At 45.5% G+C, this 15,489-nt stretch overlaps 1 protein-coding gene across 2 annotated transcripts in view; it reads right to left on the bottom strand.

Moving 5' to 3' along the window:
• PIN4 (peptidylprolyl cis/trans isomerase, NIMA-interacting 4) overlaps positions 1-7,411 on the bottom strand; it is a 67,319-nt gene extending 59,908 nt beyond the window's left edge. The window contains exon 1 of one of the 2 annotated variants that reach the window (XM_040405903.1): positions 7,283-7,411. In XM_040405903.1, the coding sequence (XP_040261837.1) occupies positions 7,283-7,313 (31 nt within the window). In that variant the 5' untranslated portion in view covers positions 7,314-7,411. The remainder of the gene's footprint in view (positions 1-7,282) is intronic. The other variant, XM_040405904.1, reaches the window with a different exon arrangement.
• Between the last annotated feature and the right edge of the window lie 8,078 nt (positions 7,412-15,489).

Here is a 15,489-nt window from a genome sequence, read left to right as displayed (position 1 = left end):
AATTTCATTGATGGCCAGTGCGGCCCCCACCCCCGGCCCCCTCTCCCTCTATTGGATTAATATCATTGGTGGCCAGTGCGGCCCCCCCTCCCTCCCTTTATTGTATTATCATTGGTAGCCAGTGTGCGGCCCCCCTCCCTTTATTGTATTATCATTGGTGGCCAGTGTGCGGCCCCCCTCCCTCCCTCTATTGTATTATCATTGGTGGCCAGTGTGCGCCCCCCCTCTATTGTATTATCATTGGTGGCCAGTGTGCGGCCCCCCTCCCTCCCTCTATTGTATTATCATTGGTGGCCAGTGTGCGGCCTCCCCCCCCCCCCCCCGATCATTGGTGGCAGCGGAGAGTTCCGATTGGAGTCCCAGTTTAATCGCTGGGGCTCCGATCGGTAACCATGGCAACCAGGACGCTACTGCAGTCCTGGTTGCCATGGTTACTTAACAATATTAGAAACATCATACTTACCTGCTGCGCTGTCTGTGACCGGCCGGGAGCTCCTCCTACTGGTAAGTGACAGATCATTAAGCAATGCGCCGCACAGACCTGTCACTTACCAGTAGGAGGAGCTCCCGACCAATGATCGGGGGGGGGGGGGATGCCGCACACTGGCCACCAATGATAATACAATAGAGGGAGGGAGGGAGGGCGCACACTGGCCACCAATGATAATACAATAGAGGGAGGGATGGGGGCGCACACTGGCCACCAATGATAATACAATAGAGGGAGGGAGGGGGGGCCGCACACTGGCCACCAATGATATTCAAACTGGGGAGGGAGGGGGGTCTGCCCCCTGCTGCCTGGCAGCCCTTGATATCTTACAGGGGGCTATGATACGCACAATTAACCCCTTCAGGTGCGGCACCTGAGGGGTTAATTGTGCGGATCACAGCCCCCTGTAAGAGATCAAGGGCTGCCAGGCAGCAGGGGGCAGTCATGTACACAGTTCTTTTAGTATATTCTAACCTGAAGCATCCCCATCACTATGGGAACGCCTCTGTGTTAGAATATACTGTCGGATATGAGTTTCACGATCTAACTCAAATCCGATGGTATATTCTAACATAGAGGCGTTCCCATGGTGATGGGGACGCTTCAAGTTAAAATATACCATCGTATTGGAGAAAACTCCGATCCTATGGTATATTAACTCCTGACTTTACATTGAAAGTAAATGGGGGACGGATCCGTTTGCAATTGCACCATATTGTGTCAACGTCAAACGGATCCGTCCACATTGACTTGCATTGTAAGTCAGGACGGATCTGTTTGACTCCGCACGGCCAGGCGGACACCAAAACGACTTTTTTTTCATGTCCGTGGAGCCTCCAAAAATCAAGGAAGACCCACGGACGAAAAAACGGTCACGGATCACGGAAAAACAAAACCTGTTTTTGCGGACCGCAAAAAAAAAAACGGTCGTGTGCATGAGGCCTCAATCACACTTCTGTGAAATCAAACTGTCCACTTAGGAAGCAACACTGAGTGACAATCAATTTCACATGCTGTTGTGCAAATGGGATAGACAACAGGTGTAAATTATAGGCAATTAGCAAGACACCCCCAATAAAGGAGTGGTTCTGCAGGTGGTGACCACAGACCACTTCTCAGTTCCTATGCTTCCTGGCTGATGTTTTAGTCACTTTTGAATGCTGGCGGTGCTTTCATTCTAGTGGTAGCATGAGACGGAGTCTACAACCCACACAAGTGGCTCAGGTAGTGCAGCTTATCCAGGATGGCACATCAATGCGAGCTGTGGCAAGAAGGTTTGCTGTGTCTGTCAGCGTAGTGTCCAGAGCATGGAGGCGCTACCAGGAGACAGGCCAGTACATCAGGAGACGTGGAGGAGGCCTTAGGAGGGCAACAACCCAGCAGCAGGACCGCTACCTCCGCCTTTGTGCAAGGAGGAACAGGAGGAGCACCGCCAGAGCCCTGCAAAATGACCTCCAGCAGGCCACAAATGTGCATGTGTATGCTCAAACGGTCAGAAACAGACTCCATGAGGGTGATATGAGGGCCTAACGTCCACAGGTGGGGGTTGTGCTTACAGTCCAACACCGTGCAGGACGTTTGGCATTTGCCAGAGAACACCAAGATCGGCAAATTCGCCACTGGCGCCCTGTGCTCTTCACAGATGAAAGCAGGTTCACACTGAGCACATGTGACTGACGTGACAGAGTCTTGAGACGTCATGGAGAACGTTCTGCTGCCTGCAACATCCTCCAGCATGACCGGTTTGCCATTGGGTCAGTAATGGTGTGGTGTGGCATTTCTTTGGAGGGCCGCACAGCCCTCCATGTGCTCGCCAGAGGTAGCCTGACTGCCATTAGGTACCGAGATGAGATCCTCAGACCCCTTGTGAGACCATATGCTGGTGCGGTTGGCCCTGGGTTCCTCCTAATGCCAGACAATGCTAGACCTCATGTGGCTGGAGTGTGTCAGCAGTTCCTGCAAGATGAAGGCATTGATGCTATGGACTGGCCCGCCCGTTCCCCAGACCTGAATCCAATTGAGCACATCTGGGACATCATGTCTCGCTCTATCCACCAACGTCACGTTGCACCACAGACTGTCCAGGAGTTGGCAGATGCTTTAGTCCAGGTCTGGGAGGAGATCCTTCAGGAGACCGTTCGCCACCTTATCAGGAGCATGCACAGGCGTTGTAGGGAGGTCATACAGGCACGTGGAGGCCACACACACTACTGAGCCTCATTTTGACTTGTTTTAAGGACATTACATCAAAGTTGGATCAGCCTGTAGTGTGTTTTTCCACTTTAATTTTGAGTGTGACTCCAAATCCAGACCTCCATGGGTTGAAAAATTTTATTTCCATTTTTAATTTTTGTGTGATTTTGTTGTCAGCACATTTAACTATGTAAAGAACAAAGTATTTCAGAAGAATATTTAATTAATTCAGATCTAGATTTTTTTGAGCAGTGTATATACGAAGGCCCCGAATTTGAAACTTAGAATAGCCCCGTCAGTGAAAGAGAAAAAATCCATATCAAATTTGGGCTCCTTTATGAATCTAAAAGGGTTTTTCAAGTGCGGGAGGTGTATAGGATGTAAAATGAATCTCCAAGAAAGAAAGATAGACACAGTACACTCAGCACACAATTCTTTCACTTGGGAGATAAATGACTGCCTTACATGTAATTCATCTGGAGTCATTTATCTGCTACAGTGCCCTTGTTAACGCCAATATATTGGTAGAACTAAAAGGTTACTCAAGACTAGAATCAGCGAACACATCACAAATATCAAAAAGGGATACGCAAAACACTCACTCTCCAAACATTATGATGAGGTACATAACAGGAACCCGTCTAAACTATTCTCCACAGCATTAGAGAAAATTAATAAACATTGGAGAGGTGGGGACTATATCAAGAAGATGTCCAGAGCTGAATCTAAACACATCTATGAATTCGGCTGCCTATTACCGGCAGGCCTAAATTCGGATTTGGAGATTTTTGGCTTTTTATAGGATGGTGGTCCCATCCCCGGTGAGGGGTCCCAGAGTTTACCATTTCTTGGATCTGGGGTCCCTCCTCGGAGCAGGTACCACCACCCCGGACATCTGAACCTTACCATCTGATATTGTTGTCCAAGATTACTGCCAGATTCTCGGACATGAACATTTATATGTTTTTTGACATATATACCCTTCAGCCGATTGAATATAGGGAAAATTTGTATGATTGAGATGTATGTCTATTTATATTTTTATATTGTATTTTTAGGCTTATTATTGTGTTTTTATATTTATTAAAATGTTATTTTAACGTATAAATCGGGTATGGTTCAATCCTACAATGTTCTCAACCTAATTTTTGGAAAAACGCAACTAGGTTGAAAAAAAAACGCAATGATACCGCATGAAAACCGCAATGGAGCACACATGTCCAAAATCCAGATTTTCTAGAATACCGAATGGACTATAAAAGGTGGAGAAGGAGGACTTGCGCTTTTACCACTGAGGAAGGGGTGTAGACGCCCCAAAACACGTCTGGTGACAGGAAGAAAAGCGCCCACCTAATCCACTGGACCTTGACTAAAGATATTGCATGGCCATGCGATAAGGAAACCCACTATTACAAATACCGCTCCAGGATACAGGATACAACTACAGGTGCCACTGACGAAGTATTATCCCTGCCTGCCGAATCCCGCGATACAGTGACGTCAGTAACCCGATACTTGCGACGTGAGACGCCGTAGCAGCCGGCATCACTCGCTCCTCGTGGAAGGACGGCTTAGCGGGGGACAATTTGGAACCAGGTAGGAACTTGAACTGCTAATCTAGCACAAAGTGGCGTGAAACCTATAGTCCTGGGCGGTTATACCAAATCAACTTTGGAGAGACTTTTCTGTTGAAATATATGTTTACATGCACGAGGAGACTTAAATACCATTTGGAGTTATAGGTACTTTCTTTCGGGACATTCTAATTTCCGACTGCGGTTTGCGGTATTACCAATACCAACAGTGGTCCACCTACTGCAAAATTCTAGGCGGTGCAAAGTGCCAATTTTGAATACTAATAGCACAAGGATTGCACACTCACCATTTATCAGTGTAATTTTATGTGTTGGTACCAACTACCATTTTTATTAAGTTTTATTGTATTTGAGTGCAACTGCATATATATGAATGATCTATTGGACACAACTGGTACTATTTAATAAATATATCCTATGGTCCAGATGGTGTGAGTGCTCACTCCTTTCTTTTCTATTATCTACTTTTTCTTTGGGTCCGGGCACCCAAGTTGTGAGTTAGCAGCACCTGTCCATAACCACCCAGGTGTGAGCCAACCACCAACCTATCTTTTCTGTCTTATTTATCATTTACTATACCTGTTTTAAGCGTAGAAAATGGTCTACATTGAAGCAAGCAAAGAAGCTGGCTTAGGCTACTTTCACACTGCCGTTTCAGGGTCCGCCTGTGAGATCTGTTTCAAGGCTCTCACAAGCGGCCCCAAACGGATCAGTTTGGCCCCAATGCATTCTGAATGGATGCGGATCCATTCAGAATGCATCAGTTTGGCTCCGCTCCGCCTCCATTCCGCTCTGGAGGCGGACACCAAAACGCTGCTTGCAGCGGTGCGTTTACATTGACACAAATATGGTGCAATTGTAAACGGATCCGTCCCCCATTGACTTTCAATGTACAGTCAGGACGGATCCGTTTGACTTCACTTAGACTTAGACTTTTTTTGGACTAAGTGTATGCAGACGGATCCGTACTGAACAGATACCATCGTTTGCATTTATAGGTGCGGATCCGTCTGTGCAGACGGATCCGCACCTAGCGCAGGTGTGAAAGTAGCCTTACATTTAGACCGGTGGTCGATGCGCCAAAGTTATGTAGAGGTCAACACCTCTACATAACTTTGGCAGATCCACCGCTAGTACACGGGGTTATTAAGACCGGCGTCTAAAACACAGGTCTTAATAAATTACCCCCATAGTGTAATCCCCACAGACTCCAATGCTAATTCATTGGGGTCTATGAAAGAAGAAATCCAATGATTGCTTATTTAAGTTCCCTGGGCGGAACTATTAAAAAGTTTAAAAAGAAAAAAAAAAAAAGTTAAACATTTAATTTCTAATTTCCGAATACTATTATTTTATCAGAACAACTTTAGAATAGTCCATATAGAAACATTGCATGGTGACCTGGTTGCAGCATTTCCCTAACCTTTCCACTAAAGACCTTACTGGCTCTTTATACAAAGCACACAGTTACTTCCCAGCAGCCTTGTACTGGGATATGACAATTAAGATTGCCTACAAAGCTTATCTTTCTATGCACTGCAATGACATTATGGAAAGACACCTATATCTGCATAACTGAAATGTAATGCCTTGCACACAGACCTGTCTAAAAGTTTTTGGGGCTTTCCCTCCATACGTAACTTCAGGACACAGGTGACTGCCTTTGCAAGTACTTCCTTGTTAAACCTTCTCCCTCTAACCCCAGGGCCACACAGATCATGATGTATGTCCCAGTACGGGAGCAGTCAAGAAAGTTGCACGAAAGTCTATTCTGCAGGAATGGCTTTCCCACCAACCCCCACCTCCTTCCTTGGGGCTCATGCACATAAGCGTGTTTTTGGTCCACATCCAATGCAGACCCATTCACTTTAATGGGGCAACAAAAGATACGGACAGCACACATTGTCCATTCAGAGGAATCCTCAAAAATATAGAACATAGGCCAAGTATATGAGCCCTTTCTTAGACTCTTTCTTCAAAAATTGGTGTGGGTGTGTGTTAAGTATGGATTTGATTAGTGCTAGTCTGCAAAACGAACGTAAGGTTTAGGCTTTCTTTATACTATGGGACTCCTTCATGCAAATGCTTCATTCAAGACATAAGCACAAACGATGCAACTTTTCCAGCTTACTACCTGGCACTTAGAACAATCTCTTACCTCAGACACATTATTGTGATCATCACCTCGTATGTTTTTAGCATAAGGTTTGGTGTCTTTTGACTGACAACGCAATCTGATTCACGTGCCATGTTTTCTCTCAGTTATTGTACCAAGAACCTGTTCAAGCCAGGCTGAACTGAACTGCTTATGGTGCAGTGAATTCATTTAACCTTATATAAACACCAGCTACTTATTTAAACCGGAAAAGGTGTCCGTCTGCTAGTTCTCGTTCAGAACCTGTTTGGGCCAGGCTGAACTCAATTTCATATGATGCGGGGTAACACCCTCTGTGTGTTCTTAGTGTGAGATCAGTAGGCCAAATTCATTTAACTCTTTAACCACACTCTTCTGAGCACACTTTGATGCCCATTTATGTGCCAGTCATTTCTGTTTTAATGCTGCTTTCAACTGATTTTACTGCAGGACTGCTCACTGCAACTTATTTTATTACTGGTTAAACGTTCTCATAATTGAGTACAAAAATAAAATACGAATGATGTGAAAAAACTGCCGAATTACAAAGCAACTGCTGCCTCATATTAGCCCATTTCAGACTTGGGCTGTCTATGAAAATTAGGGACAGTCCCTGCAAATTCGAGTTGCGTCAAACCCCCATACCCCAAATAGGGATGGATTACACTGAGGAAATGCCATAACTAGTAAAGGACCCAACAGATGGGTGTCCAACTCACAAAAAAAAGAATCTCCTATGAGAAGGGAGCACTGGCGCCCATGAGTGACCAGGTAGCACGCCATTCACTTGTATGGGACTACCAGAAAAAGAGATGAGTACCTCCTTCCTAACACACAAGTTGCTGCTTGGATTCTTGATAAACTATTTACCTTTTGCTCCACCTTTCCCTTTGGGGGGCATGAGTCCGCAGTATCTGCTAGATCCAAATAGGCTAAAGGACCTTTGATTACGTCATTAGTGACATGTTGGTGGTAGGGTAGATGATAAATCCTAATAGGCTAAAGGACCTTGATGATGTCATAAACATGTGATCAGTCACATGTGTGGGAGGAGTTGGAGACCGGAAGTTTCACAGAAGCGCTGGTGACAGAGGTGTGTGTGTGTGTGTCATGAGAGATAGGTCTGGGGTTGCAGCTGTGCACTGTATGCTTTAGACCCACACAGCACTGCACCATGCACTTATAAAGCATACAAGGGCACATTTACTAAAACCGGTGTTCTGCCAGATTTCTATACCTTGCCAGAACGCTATACCGGAAGTGACGCGACCGCACAGGGATAAGCTGGAGAAGGGTGTGTGCTGCGCAAGCGCACATCCACTGAATTAGCAAAAAATCATTACTTCACCGTGGGAGGACTTCATGCGCATGCGCACTTAGGGATAGGTAGATCAGATCTCCCTACCCCTGAGTTATGCACAAATCATCAGGAGCAGTTCATCCTTACCGCAGAGCTGAGTGGTGGATATTGGTGTCACCACATAAGTGGTGTCCCCCAATATCCAGCACTCAGCTCTGCTATGTGGAGACCTCGATATTCTGCACTCAGCTCTGCGGTAATGAAGAACTGCTCCTTATGATTTGTGCGCACTCACGGGTAGGGAGATCTCATGGAACATTTTGAGCTGGAAAATCTACCTACCCCTAAGTGCGCACTTGCGGTGTACGTTTCGCACATGCGCATGAAGTCCTTCTACCGCGGCGCTGCAATGATTTTTTGCTAATCCAGTCGATGTATGCTTGTGCAGCGCCGCACACACCCTCCTCCAGCTGATTCCTGTGCGGCCGCGTCACTTCCGGTATAGCGCTCTGGCAAGGTATAGAAATCTGGCAGAACATCGGCTTTTGCGCTGCCATGTGCTCTTCCTCATAAATTATTCTACCTCACTGCCTATCTTGGCTATAGCAAATACCCTACTTGCCTTAGACACGAATGGATTTAAAAAAAATAGGTTTTATTTACTTGCCTTAAGATAAATATATTTGGCCAAGATGGGCAGCGAGGTAGAAAAATACAAAAGTGCTACCTGTCTTTGACATTATGATAAATTAGGTGCAACTGTGGCAGTCCTTGCCCTGGAGTAAAAAATGATGTCACTAACATTATTTCCAGGCACAAATATAAGTAAATTTGCTGGTGCTGTATCAGCCCCCGTCCCTGTCACGCCCAGCTGTCGTATAAGGCGCAAAACAAACTGTCCCAAAATTGTGTCACACGGCCGGACAGAAAAGAGGAATTGTGACACTTTTTACATTTAAAAGTGTCACAGTGTCCATTAGTAAATGTGCCCCGTATTGTAAAAAATGGGAACAAATTCTACTATCATCCATAGTGATGTCATATACAAAAAACAGAAAGTCAGTCCTGTGTCCCAACACGGACAAGTTACTTGCGCTGCTGCAGGTCCCGAAGTAGTGTGGTAGGTCGTTCACACTGATATAGTGATGTCATGTCACAAACCCACTCAATCCAGTGACTCCTATTGATGACTAGTCTGGCAGCAGGAGACAGAGGAATACTGGAAGATTTCATTTTATTTTTTCTATTTTAAATTTTTTTTTTTTATTCCTTACTTGGGGACTTTTTTTTTTTACATGAGAAACTTTTTTTTATTTTATTTTTTCAACCCTTTATTTTTTTTAATTTTATTTTACACTTTTCGTCCCCCATAAGGTCATACAAGACCTCTGGGGGACATCTACTTCACTTTTTCTTTTTTTTTCACTGTTGATTTCTGCTGTAACTGGGGCTGACAGAAGAAATGCACCCCTAGAGAGGCTGTACAGCAGCAATCCAGCGCTGTACAGCCTCAGAGCAGGGCTGATCGAGGTCTGTGGATGACCTCACACAGCTCCTGCACTCTCCGGTCCCGGCGGTCACATGACCGCCGGGCCGGAACAGGAAGCGCACAGCGCTTCCTGCTCTGCATACACAGCGCTCGGTGAGTGCTGTGTATGCAGCAATCCACAAGGCAGGGACACCTGGGAACATTCCCTGCCTTCTCTAAGGGTTGCCCTGCTGTCACTGACAGCGGGCAACCCGATCAGCAGCTGCACGATTAGCGTGCAGCTGCTATTTCTGAAAGGACGTTTTAAAACGTGCTTTCAGAAATAGAGGTCCACCCATAGGACGTTTATATCCTATGGGCGGACGGGAGGAGGTTAAAGCACATGAGGGAAGCAGACAGCACCCGTGCCCTAGTTGGCTATTGAGGGGCTGAAAAGACTGTCAGGATCCCTGCTCCTTACCTCCCGCATGGCGTGTCGGGCGTGGAGGTCCATGTGCGACCGGACACTCAGGTAGTCCCTCCAGTCTGTTTAGAAGCTCCTCATCGCGATCCGATAGTTTCGGCTCTCGCAATGAACGCCACCGGAAGTCCTATGCGGTTCACGTGCGTTCCAACCGGTGACATGGATATAGCTCAGAAAAAAGCTAGTCCAAAAACTAAAAAAATTGTTATGTGTTCAGCTAGATTGCCCGACACTTATAACAAAAAACTTTGCAAAAAATGTACCTCTAAGGCTACTTTCACACCTGCGTTCAGGTGTCCGCTCGTGAGCTCCGTTTGAAGCGTTCCGCCTGCCAGCGTTCAGCCTCCGCTCCGCTCAGTGAGCGGACACCTGAACGCTGCTTGCAGCGTTCGGGTGTCCGCCTGGCCGTGCGGAGGCGAGCGGATCCGTCCAGACTTATAATGGAAGTCAATGGGGACGGATCCGCTTGAAGATGACACTATATGGCTCAATCTTCAAGCGGATCCGTCCCCCATTGACTTTCAATGTAAAGTCTGAACGGATCCGCTCAGGCTACTTTCACACTTAGAAATTTTTCTAAGTTATAATGCAGACGGATCCGTTCTGAACGGATGCAAACGTCTGCATTATAGGAGCGGATCCGTCTGATGAAACATCAGACGGACCCGCTCCGAACGCTAGTGTGAAAGTAGCCTTATATGGTGAAGGACTTAGTTCCGTCAATTAGAGAGGAGCTACGAGATGTAATACGGGAAGAAATGAAATCTGCTATGGCAGAAAGTCCGGTGGTTACTCCTGGAACATCTAGCTCTAAAGAGATCCTAAATTGAGCATCTCCAGGTCGTCATCCTCTGACTCAGAGCCTGAGTCGGATTTGGAGGATGAAGATTCCGAGATCTCTTCCGGGTCTGATTCAGAGTATAAAAACTTCCTTTTTTCCTCTGAGGACACGAAGGAGTTAGTAAAAGCCATTAGGGCTACTATGGGGCTCTCAGATGAAAAAGTGCAGAGGTCTGTCCAGGACCAAATGTATAGCGGTCTAGAACAAAGGAAAAAGAGGGTGTTTCCGGTCCATAAAAACATAATGGAACTAATTAAAAGAGAATGGAAATCCCCAGATAAAAAACTATTTATTCCAAAAACGATGAAACGTTGCCTCCCATTCTGTAAAGAAGACGAGGCCCTATTAACAACTTGCCCCAAAGTGTATCTCTATCCAAACTTGTTAAAGGGGCTAATGCTCTCCCATTTGAAGATATGGGGACCCTAAAGGACCCCATGGACAAAAAAACTGATCAGGTTCTTAAAAATGTCTGGGAGGCTAGCACAGCACTATTTAAAGGGTTTCTATCACTTCATATCACATATTTAGGTGTCAGACACTAGCGATCCGCTAGTGTCTGCTCTGCCCAACCATCCTAATATGATAGGTTTTGGGGCAGCCGTTTTGCTAAAATAACAACTTATATCTATATGCTAATGAGCCTCTAGGTGCTATGGGGGCGTCATTAGCACCTAGAGGCTCCGTCTACCTTCATAAACTGTCGCCGCCCATCGCGTCCCTCCAGCCCGCCCATCTCCTGCTGAATGCGATCCTCTCCATGCGCGTCTCTGTTCTGCGCATGCGCAATGAATGTCTGACCGCTTCCCTGCACAGACATCTCCACTGCGCCTGTTCCTCGGAGCACTATGATGTCATCGGCGCAGGCGCAGTGGAGATGTCTGAGCAGGGAAGCGGTCAGACATTCATTGCGCATGCGCAGAACAGAGACGCGCATGGAGAGGATCGCATTCAGCAGGAGATGGGCGGGCTAGAGGGACGCGCTGGGCGGCGACAGTTTATGAAGGTAGACGGAGCCTCTAGGTGCTAATGACGCCCCCATAGCACCTAGAGGCTCATTAGCATATAGATATAAGTTGTTATTTTAGCAAAACGGCTGCCCCAAAACCTATCATATTAGGATGGTTGGGCAGAGCAGACACTAGCGGATCGCTAGTGTCTGACACCTAAATATGTCATACGAAGTGATAGAAACCCTTTAAGCCTAATCTGGCAGCCACATCTGTATCAAGGTCTTTAAAACGGTGGCTGTTACAGTTAGAGGTTCTCCTGAAAGAAGGAGCCTCTTATGATACTTTAAAAGACTCCTTTCCCCTACTAGTGAAAAAGCAGTTGATTTCCTGTCAGACTCCACGGCAGAGTCAGTCAGAATGGCCGCTAAGACCTCGGGCCTAGCAGTTGTAGCTAGGAGAGCTCTCTGGTTAAAATCCTGGTCCGGTGATACCGGTTCAAAAACAAGGCTTTGTAGTTTGCCCTTTCATGGGAACCTTCTGTTCGGCCAAGATCTTGAATCCATTTTAGAGAAGGCCGCGGACTCAAAAAAATCATTTCCCAAAGATACAAACAAAAGGAAATTTCCCTTTTGTAGGAATAAAAAAGGGAGTTCTTTCCAGGCCAAGAGAACCTCTAGGGATACTCCTTGGTCAAAAGGGAAAAATCAAAAAAGTGGTAACAGAGGTTTCTTATTTACCCCAAGAAATACAGATTCCACTAAACAATGACGCCAGAGAGGTAGGAGGAAGACTGAAGCTGTTCTTAAAGAAATGGGAAGATATCACAATAAATCCCTGGGTGTTAAACATCATTTCAAAAGGTTACAATATTACCTTTCGCCTTCCTCCTCCCCCAAATGTATTCAGAATAACCCCCATCCAAAGATCGGCTGTGTTACAGAAAAATTTGGAAAGGGGGATTCGGGAGTTGTTGGCCCAAAAAGCCATTGTCCCGGTTCCTCTCTCTCAACAGAGGAGAGGTTATTATTCAACTGTTTTTCTAGTAAAAAAGAAAAGATGGAAAATCTCGACTAATAATAAACTTTAAAAAATTTAACAAATTCATAAAACACGTCCGGTTCAAAATGGAAACAATAAGGTCCATAATAAACCTGTTAAAAGAAGGAGATTTTTTAGCATCAATAGACCTAAAAGACGCTTATTTCCATGTCCCAATTTGCGAGGAATCTCAAAAGTTTCTCCGCATAGCGGTTTTCTTAGGAAAAAAACTGTCATTTACAGTTTCAGGTGCTTCCTTTTGGAATTACCTCTGCACCAAGGGTATTTACCAAGGTAATGTTGGAGGTAGTGGCTCACTTAAGAAGACGAAACATCCTGATTATTCCCTTACTTAGATGACCTGTTGATCGTAGGCAATTCAGAGACAGATCTCAAAAACATTCTGTGTCTGACTTGCCAAACTCTGTACCGTACAGGGTGGCTAATAAATTGGAAAAAGTCAAATCCTTGCCCATCTCAGAATCTAACTGTGGCGAAACCAACCTCGCCACTGGGTTTTGGAGAGGCCTGTTTATCAGCCTCTTGCCTCAGGATTATGGCCCATACTAACTTTTAAACCCCTGAACCTATTCAAGTGAATTTTGGATAGGTTTGTCCCCAAGTTATACTGTTTAAATTGATGTAAGTTATATGTATGTATATAAAGTAACAAACAGCGGCTACACCCACCAATCGGCTTTGGATAAGAGGTGCTCGCCTCTAGAGGCCTCACCCCAGGCCTATATATAAAGAGAGAATATTTGTATGGAAATAAGAGGGGCACTCTCTACATACGGGATCACACACAATCTGGATATGATAAGATTCGATATTTATTAACCTCACTGTAACAATAATATTGCCCTAAAGTAAATAATTAAAATGGTAAAATATTACCCAATCATAAAACACTTCAATTAATCATAAAATACAATGCTAAAATAGAAAATAATCCACTATATACAACTCCTCCTTAGGGTCAAGGAAAGTTAGTCCTTAAATTTGCAGCACTATATTTCTCTGGAAGGGCTATTCAATATATAGCGTGATGATGCATCTCTCATTTAAGGTGTAATAGTATAATCAATTAATGAGAACAGTCCATACAGCTTTGTGTATCTTATTCCGGTTGTGTTCCGATATCACCATACAGTCAGTTCAACCTTGCTGCTCGGTTGAGCTGCGCTAGGTGGATCAGCCAGACGGCTATGTATTATTTTGTCCGGAGCTAAAAGTGAATGTCTCTTACCAGACTCTCGATGTGCCACTCGCCCGCCTCCCAGTAATCGGTCGTCTCTTACCGGCCTCCCGCTTCACGGCGTTCTCCTCTGCCCTGCTCCTCCTCACCCTTCACACGGCGTCCCGCGTGGTGATGAAGCAAGCGTCGGCGCAGCGTCTCACGTGATGTGGAGGAGGCTTTCCTTGCCGGTCAGCTGATTATGCTTGCCGGAGGTCCTGGTCGGGCTGAGGCAATTCCTAGACAGGCCTGTCGTTATTAGTCAAGTATCCTTTACGTGCACATCAGTTGATTAAGCTCACTATACCAAGTTATACTGTTTAAATTGATGTAAGTTATATGTATGGCCAATGTAAACTCACAAAGTTGTAATAATTTATAATAAGTGTAACTTGTCAGCTTGGGAGGAATATGCTGGGTGTGTTTCTATTGTGCCATTGTCCCATTGTGTGTTTAAATTGTGATGTCTGTCCTGTTGTCTACACATGTGTATTGGTGATTCCTCTTTGTCTTGAGAGATAATTGGATTACGCCTCGGGTGTCTCCAGGGCAGAGAGGAGGAAACCATGATGCATTGTGGGGATGTATTGTCTCTGTAAAACCTGCTTGAGCCAGATTGCCATGCTGCCAGCCAGGGCCCAAAAGATACTTTTACTAACTTTTCAACCCCTGGTCTGATTCATGCCATTTTGTAATATGTTGTTCCCCTGAATGGATTGATTGTGAATATGTAATTTTTATGTGAATGTGATGTATGGTTTTAGAGTTATGAAAGTTAGGTAGAAAGTATGTTTTAACTGTATGTGTAATTGAGTTTCCTCTCAGGATAAGGGGAGGGAATATGTGGGATGTAACTGATATGTGATTGGTTGTTTTATACCTCCCTGTGGGCGGTCCTGTATTTGAAAAGACTGTAATAAAAACCAGGCTGGGTGTACCAGCACCTCAGACCACTGCTTGACCCTCAACACGGAGCCTTGTCTCGTTATTGGGGGGATCCGCTGTATGCTGTTAGAGACTGATTGCCAGGAGTGTAAGCTGATTCCTGTTCGTCTGCTAGCAGCTATTCGTGAGGTTCCAGTTTGGAGGGCTACTTTGTATCCAGTTCGGGACATTGGTGTTCTGCAGTAGCTGGGCCTGTCTCTCAGAAAGGGGCACATCGCCTAAACGGATTTTAACCCCTTGTCTGCTGAAACGGTCCGTTACACTAACCTTCCTGGGGGTTCATCTAGATACGATTCACCAAGAGACAGTTCTTACAGACCAGAAGGTAATGGGGATATGCGAAAAGGCAACAAATTGGCAAAATCAACCTGTATGTACGGTCAGAGAAGCAATGAAACGACTGGGCTCTCTGACATCATGCATCCCGGCTGTAAGATGGGCTCAGTTCCACACCCGGATCCTGCAACAATGGATTTTAGAGTGTTGGAACAGAAGCCCAGATTCTCTAGAGGAAAAAATTCTAATTCCTGGACCAGTGTTTCAGTCCCTACAGTGGTGGAAACAGTCAAACCAGATGTTAAAGGGAGTTCCTTGGGACCCCGAACACTTAGTCGTACGACGGACGCAAGTCTTTGGGGATGGGGAGCGCATTGTTCTCATCTCTATTCCCAAGGAGAGTGGTCTGTCACTCAAAAATCTCTGTCGTCAAATCAAAGAGAACTCACGGCAGTCTGGGAAGCGATAAAGGTGTTTGCCCACCTTATACAAAACAAAGACGTTCAGGTAAGAACGGACAATACAACAGTAGTTG

The sequence above is a fragment of the Bufo bufo genome, chromosome 8, assembly GCF_905171765.1.
Source record: "Bufo bufo chromosome 8, aBufBuf1.1, whole genome shotgun sequence".
Taxonomy (NCBI): domain Eukaryota; kingdom Metazoa; phylum Chordata; class Amphibia; order Anura; family Bufonidae; genus Bufo; species Bufo bufo.
The sequence above is the reverse complement of the archived record's forward strand: the minus strand, read 5'-3'. Positions and strand labels throughout refer to the sequence as shown.